Source organism: Plasmodium reichenowi, chromosome 12, assembly GCF_001601855.1.
Source record: "Plasmodium reichenowi strain SY57 chromosome 12, whole genome shotgun sequence".
NCBI classification, from domain to species: domain Eukaryota; phylum Apicomplexa; class Aconoidasida; order Haemosporida; family Plasmodiidae; genus Plasmodium; species Plasmodium reichenowi.
The window spans coordinates 1,260,680-1,269,440 of NC_033657.1; the positions used below are offsets into that span (position 1 = coordinate 1,260,680).

The window sequence follows — 8,761 nt, forward strand, 5'->3', positions numbered from 1 at the left end:
TTTCTTTTTTCTTTTTTTTTTGTTTTTATTATAAGAAATAAAACACATGAAAAAAAAATAAAAAAATAAAAATAATAAATTAAAAATTGAATAATAAAATAAATAAATAAAATTATTTATAAATTAAATTGCATAGAAATATTCTTTCTTTATCTCGCCTATATAAAATTAGAAGCATCACCTCTATATATATTCTTAATTGTATTTATATTATAAACATACATATCTATATATATATCTCTCTCTCTATATATATATATATTAAAATGTAATATATATAAATCTGTATAGCTATTATCGCTCTATATTTATTTTAATATATACTAATTGACACAACATTAATATGTATGTATACGTTTTAGATAATAGTAAGAAATATTTTTATTATAAAACTATTAATGATAAAAGAAATCTAATAATTTTATATCTATTCATGTATACACTTATGTGTGTATAAATAAATATATATATATATATATATATATATATATATATATATATATAATTGTTAAAACTATTTATTTTTATATACTTTAATACTATTGATAGTAAAATAAAGAAATAAAATATTATATTTATAAACAAGTATGTGAAATTATATATGCTGTAGTTTGTTTTCATTATATATATATATATATATATGTGTGGAAATAATTTGTAGAATATAAAGTTCACACTCATATGGATGTGTATTCTAAGGGATATACATAAAATCATATAAAAAAAAAAGAAAACATATATACATACATATATATATATATATATATTTATAAATGTTATATAGGAATATGTGTTGTTATATATCTGACGTTATATGTTTATATATATATTATTACTATTTTATTACTGCTCTAACTATTTATTTTTTTTGAGGTACCATAAAAAAAATATATATATGTATATATTATTTCAAGCCCTTTTGCTTACACACAGTAATTATTGTGTAAACAATTAAAAATTATAAAGAATGAAAATAAGATATGTATGTTCATTTATACTTCTATAAAAATATATTGTAGGAAAATAACTACAAAAATGAATACGTATTATATATATATATATATGTGTATCCATATATATGTATCTATATGCAGTTTATATAAATTTATATTTAAAGAAAAAAAAAAAAAAAGAAATAGTAAAAAAGATAATAATAGAAAATCTTTATCATAAATAATATGTATATATATATATATATATATATATATATTTATTTATTTATTTATTAACATATCATTCTATTAATTTTTTATTTTTTTTTTCATTATATAAATCATTCTCAATTAGATAAACTAAAAAGAATCATACAAAATTGCATGCAAGGAAGAAGAAAAAAAAAATAATTATGAAAATCAAAAAATGTGTAGAGCATACAAGATATATATATTTATATTTATATGAAACTTTGTTAACAGTATGTAATAAAAAAAATAATAAGTTTATATATATATATATATATATATATTTTTTTTATGAAATATTTTTCATTTTTTCTTTGTAATTATTTATCACAGTTTATATACATGCCACGAAAAATGAAATATAAAAAAGTCATATTTTTTTTATATATACACACAATAAATAAATGTAAAAATTATATAAAAATATATGTAGGCATTCATATATATATATATATATTGTAACATTTAACTTAAAAAATTAATACATAAAATGAATTAGTTCATTATTTAAGTATAATTTTTAATCAAATATATAACTGTTTATTTATTAATATATATATATATATATATATATATATATATATTTGTAATGTATTACATATATGTAAACAAAAAAATATCATTATAAATAAATAAATAATAAAATAACTGTACATCCATTAAAAGTTCTGAGCTAACTAAAATATTCATATGTAGATATTATATATATATATATATATATTATCCTCTTTTAATATTATAAACTTTCATTATGTATATTCTACATATACATTTTTGGAAAAACATTCTTTCTATAGAAATTACACATTTAAACTTTCATAACATTAATAAAAAAATATATAAAATTGTAGAAGGATGTATATATAATATAAATAATTATATATGTAAATATATCTATGAAGATGTAAGTATGATTATACTCAGCATTAATATATGAATAATACTTTCTTCAATATCTTTCTTTTTCTAATAATGTGTCATCATAGAAGAAAAAAAAAGGAAAAAAAAGAAAAAAAAAGAAAAATATAATATAATAATAATAATATATGTATAATATATAACATTTTCATACTCTATTTAAATGTATTCTCAACACATTAAGTTCTTTTTATATAATATTCATGACATATCAAAAAAAAAAAAAAATAATAAAAAAAAAAATAAAAAAAAAATAAAAAAAAAATAAAAAAAAAATAAAAAAAAATAAAAAAAAATAAAAAAGAAATTATAAATAATATAGGTCAATATATATATATATATATATATATTTATAATTTCCATGATAATATAAATTTTTTAAAATAATTTTTTAAGTGTGTACTAAAATGTGTATTTTATTTTTTTTTTTTTTACCTATTATTTTTGGAAATTATTTGGATAGTGTGTAATATAAATAAATTGATAAAACACTTAATATAATATTATATATATATATATATATATATATATATATATATATATATATATATATATATGTACATTTTATTTTTATTATGGTACGTAATAAAATGTACATACGTTTTTCATATGTGTTATGTGAGCTATATATGTATATTATATATATATATATATAGTATATACATCATATAAATATATATATATATATATATATATATATAATATATTTTTTTCTTTTTTTTGCACTTATTATATATATATGAGTAAATATTAATATTAATTAATAAAAAACTTATAATATATATATTTCACATATATATATTAAGGAATTATTTTTAATAATATGTATACTATAGTTCGACTCATCTTTTAAGAAATGTAGTATTTAATATAAACCATCTACATAAAAAAAAAAAAAAAAATAATAAAAAATTCAACAAACCTTTAAATATATGTGTGTATGGAATATAATTATATTAATCAAGGTCTATGCAGTGCTTATATATAAACACATAGGGGAAAAATTATTTATATGTATTTAAACATTAATACTTTATATATATATATATATAACATTTATTGTATACATTGTGTGTATAAAACAATTAAACCATATCTATTTAATATACTTATCCTTAATATTAAAGAAGGAAATTTATTCTAAAATTTAATTTTTTTTTTTTTTCACCTCGAAATAATATGAAATGAGTGTTTCATAATTTATTATTATATATATAATATATATATAATTATCATTACATTTTGTAAAGTATTTATCTTAATTGTTTTATTTAAACACATACATTTTGAATATTATACGGTATGCAGGAAAAAAAAAAAAAAAAAACTATATAATGTTAAAACCTTTTCATTCAAGTATATATATTCCTTTTCTTCTTAAATATTAATAATGTGTAGAAACAAAATAATATTTCCTTTATTACACGAAATTATATAATTCTAAATCTTATATAAAAAGAAAAAATAATAATAATCTTTTTAATATTTGGGTGTGTATTATAATATAATACATCTTTTTAATTCTTTTCTTTTTAAATAAAATATATGAATTCTATTCGTATTAAAGTGCTCTATTAATAAATAAAAAGTTTGGTATCCATTTCAATAAAAATGTAAATTATTGCCATAAAAAGAGAAAAGGAAAAAAAAAAAAAAAAAAAAAAATATGAACATAAGTTCATTTTATGGCTATTTTTATATAAAAACAACCTTACGTGTTCATAAAATTATGAACATAAAATATGAAAAAAAAATAAAAAATAAACAAATAAGTAAAAATAAAATAAAAATATACAAATATAAGAATTGGTTATTATAATAATAAAATAAATTAAATGGATATGCTCTTATTGAATTTTCATTTGTAGGTATAAATACAAATCTACATTTATATCAATGGTAATAGAAATATACAGATTAATAAATAATAAAATGAACAAATAAATAAATAAACACATATATATATATATATATATATATATATTAATGCAATTTATTCCTTTTAATAGAAAAAAATATGTAACACATATGTAAGAATTTTTTTTTTTTTTTTCTTTTTCTTTTTCTTTTTTTTCTTTTTTTGAATCCTTAAATATAATTTTTTTCTACTTGTTATAGTGGTTTGAAATTTTATTATTTGTTTTATTTTGTTTCAAAGTTCTATGATTATTTTATAAAATGAGAAATTTATGGATATGAACGGTTCCTTTTTTTTTTCTCATTTTAAAGAATTCACAATAAGAAATACAAATTATTTTTTGTGTGAAGAATCAAAAAAGAGTTATAAAAGTTGTATTGTATGGTATATGAACCATTATCAACGTTTTAGTGGATCGATAAGAAGATATTCAAATGCGTTGGGGCAATTAATTGACCGGAAAAAAAGAAACTTGGTAAATATAGAAAAGGGTAATGAAATTTTGAAAAGTTATAAAAGAGTTAACTTAAAGAAGATATTGAAGGATGGTGATAAAAAAAAGGAAATTTACGAAAATGATAATATTTTAAGTGATAATATTAGAGGTGATAATAATATAAGTGATAATATTAGAGGTGATAATAATATAAGTGATAATATTTTAAGTGATAATATTGTTAATGACAAGATTAAGTATGATAAAGGCGAAAGGTGGATAAATGAAAATGTGTTGAAAAAAGAGGAAGGAAAAGATAATGAGAATTTGGATTATTTTAATGATAAGAATAAGAGGAATAATAATAAAAATATTATGAATATAGAAAATAAGAATATTTATAATATAAATACAAATAGTAATACATTTTCTACACATAATCATATAAATGATGAAAATGTAAAAGATTCGGTGGATGAATTATTTTGTACAAAAGAAAAGAAAAAACAATTAATGAAAAGAATTATATTTCAGAATAATCATGATTATATGCATTTAATTGAAAGATACGAAGAATATAAAGTAAAACAAGAAGATGAATTTTATAATTCCAATAATGATAAAAATGAGGAGGAATGCTCATCTTACCCTTCTTTTATTAAAAAAAAAGAAGAAAAAAAAAGTAATGATGATAACAATAATAATGTAAATGAAAAAAAAATGTGTGAAGAAGAAAATTTTAAATGTAAAGAAAAGAATAGTAATAATGATGTACATTATTATTTATATGAAGTGGATAAAGATAATGAAGAATCTAATGTAAATATGCATTTTAATTTTTTAAAAAACAATTTAAACATTTCTATATTTCCTGAGATAGGAAAGAAGGATATATTAGAAAGTTGTAAACGTAAGAAGAATATGCAAAATGAAATAAACAAAAATAGTGATATAAAAAATATGTTTAATAATGATATTTATTTTTGGACGAAAAGGAAAGTTCATCGAGCTATAGGTTGGGATTTAATCCCAGATAATTTGAAAAGGAATGATGATATAATCGATGTATCAGAATTGAGATGTGGTCATTTAGAAGGCTCTACATATGAAGAGGGAAAGGAAGATAATAATAGAGAGGTAGGATATAAAGATGATAATAATAAGATTCATAAAACCATGAAGCAACATATTAATAAGGATATAGAACAAACCACAGGACAAGAAAAAAATTCTAATATAAAAGGTATATCTGTTGAAGAAGAAAATATGTACCTGGGAGAAAAGAAAAATGATATAAATATACTACAACGTGATGATATAAATAGCCAACGTGATGATATAAATAGCCAACGTGATGATATAAATAGCCAACGTGATGAAATAAATTTAAATAAGGAAGAACGTGATAAAAAAAAAATTAGTTACATACAAAGGAGGGTTGCACCTTGTAATTTTTTAAAAAAATTGAATATATATAAAAGTGATGCAACCCTTTTAAATGATGGTTCTTCTACTATTCAAATTAACAAAAATGTAGATGTGATTTGTGAGGAGGATAACATAGAAATAGAGAAAGAGCAAGAGCAAGAGCAAGAACAAGAAAAAAAATATGAACAAACAAACAAACAAACAAATAAACAAATGAAGGAAGAAAAATTAATTGATATATTTTTAAATAATGATAACAACTTGGCTAATGTCAAAAAGGTGGAATATATTAAGGCTGAGGTAAATAAAGGAGACCAGAAGTTGGACAAGTTAGATATAAAAAAAGAGGATGATGAATATAACGAAATTATAGAGATTGATAGTTGTCAGAATGATAATATAAAAAATAAGGACAAGAATAGGAAATATATGAATGGTAGCTATAATAATATGAATGAAGAGGATAAGCATTATGAAGATGATGATAAGACATATTATGAAGGGATTGTTGATAATAGTAAGAACGTATTCAAAAAGATGAAGGAGAATTATGATATGTTTAAGAAGAATAATATATCACCGTATATATTAGAAGATTGTGAAAAGTATATAAATTATTATTATGGTATAGAGAAGGAGGAAAGGATTAAAGAGCTGAGAAAATACGCTGATATGGATTTTTACGAGATAATGGGAAATGGTAATTTTGGCATAGAGGATTATAATATGTTAATTAAGAGTAAGATATTATTTAATAAAGAAGAGGAAGGTTTTCATTATTTTAATTTATTAAAAAAATATGATATAAGAATAAATATAGAAACGTATAACAGTTTAATGTATACATGTATAGTACAAAAGAATGCAAAATTGAGTAGGTTAATATATTTACAGATAATAAAAGATTTATTTATACCTAATAAGAATACATTTTGTATATTAATAAAAGCTCACATATTAGATAAGGATATAAAAAGTGCATTTCATTTGTATAGGAAAATGATAAAAGAGAATATTGAAGTAGATATAGTAATTTATTCAACTTTAATAGATGGATTAATAAAAAATAAATTATATAAACGAGCAGAACAGTTTTTTAATTATATAGTTAATTATAAAAATGTAGTACCAGATGAAATATTATATACAATAATGATAAAAAATTGTGCGTATAATAGAGAAGCAGAAAAATGTTTAAATTATTACGAGACTATGTTATCTCATAATTTAAGGATAACCGATATAACTTTAATAGAGATAATTAATTGTTTATCAAGGAGGGAAGATTATTTTTATAAAGTGTTTTATTTTTATCATATATATTTATCTAATGACATGAAAATAAATCAACGTTTAATGTTATATATGATAATGGCATGTTCAAATAAAGGAAATATAAAAAAATTAAAGGAGATATTAAAGACTATGAATAAAAATAAAATCAAAATAAGTGATGAAATGTATTGTTATATTGTTAGAACGTTTGCTAATAATTGTAAGGATAAGCGCGTTAGCTTAAGTGAGCGTCACAATAATATAAAGTATGCATGGAGGATTATATATGACTTATTGAAAGGTTCTTCCCATATGAAAAAAAAAGATAAAGAAAAAAAAAAAGATAAAGATAAAGATAAAGATATGGATAAAGATATGGATAAAGATATGGATAAAGATAAAGATATAGATATAGATAAAGATATAGATAAACAAAAGGATGAGAGACACCAGGAGATGATAAATACAAAGGAACATATAAAAAATAACCCTACTGATGATAATAAAAATATTGAGAGTTTCAACAAAAATGATCATATCTCTTTTGATAGAGTTAATCATTTGTATAAAGGTACCGAGTTACATTCTTATACATCACATGATTGTATAAACACGAAAATATTAAACAGTCTTATTTTATTATATATAAATTGTGAATATTATGAATATGCCATAAATATGTTGAAATATTTTTCTTATTTTGAATGTGTACCAGATTATTATACTTTCAATATGTTATTCAATATGTTATATTACAAAATGAAGGATTATGGTAAGGTGTTATGTTTATATGATTATATGATAAATAACACACAAAACAAACCTAATGAAAAAATATGGAACTTAATATTAAATTGCGCTATACAAACAAAATCATCAAAAAATACTTTGTTTATATTACGTCAGATGTATACATATAAAATATATCCCTCTCCTAAAATGGTAAAAAAATTATACCATGTGGGAAGATATATAACGGAGATACAATTATTGATTAATAGTATGATATGTCAACAAAAGAAAGACATATATGAAGTAAATTTGAAGGAAAATCAGTTAATTCAATTAAATATAGATGAGTACGAATTAAATTTATTTAAAGAAGGAAAAACATTCAAAAGTAAAACACCTTTAGATGAAGTTAGAGAACAATTCTTTAAACGAAAGCAAAGATTGGAGAAGGAAAAAAGAATGTCTAAGAATAAAAAATCTTCAGATTGGTTACCATATGGTCAATATTTACAAAGTAAAAAGAAGGGTGGTGAGATCTATGCCAAAAGGGTGGATAGGCCTCGACCGTTAGCATTTGACGACTGAGCAGTAAGATATATATATAAAGGTAAAAATATATCAAAATGGTTATTATTATTTTTTAAAATAAGATACACCGACGTATATTATATATGTATGTATATATGTAAGTATATATGTATGTATATATGTATGTATATATGTATGTATATATGTATGTATGTATATATGTATATATATTTTATTTTATTTTATTTTATTTTTTTTTTTTTTTGGCATCTTAAAAATTGCTCATGAATAACTTTATATATTATACATTTAAATTAATAAAAAAAAAATATTAAGTTAAAAGGT

At 19.1% G+C, this 8,761-nt stretch overlaps 1 protein-coding gene across 1 annotated transcript; it reads left to right on the forward strand.

The window, feature by feature from the left end:
- Nucleotides 1-4,294: 4,294 nt before the first annotated feature.
- Nucleotides 4,295-8,473, forward strand: PRSY57_1232600 (pentatricopeptide repeat protein, putative; the record flags this gene model as incomplete). The annotated part of the gene is made up of 1 exon (XM_012908745.2): nt 4,295-8,473. The coding sequence occupies one exon, from the start codon at nt 4,295-4,297 to the stop codon at nt 8,471-8,473; it is 4,179 nt and encodes a 1,392-aa protein (XP_012764199.2).
- Nucleotides 8,474-8,761: the final 288 nt, after the last annotated feature.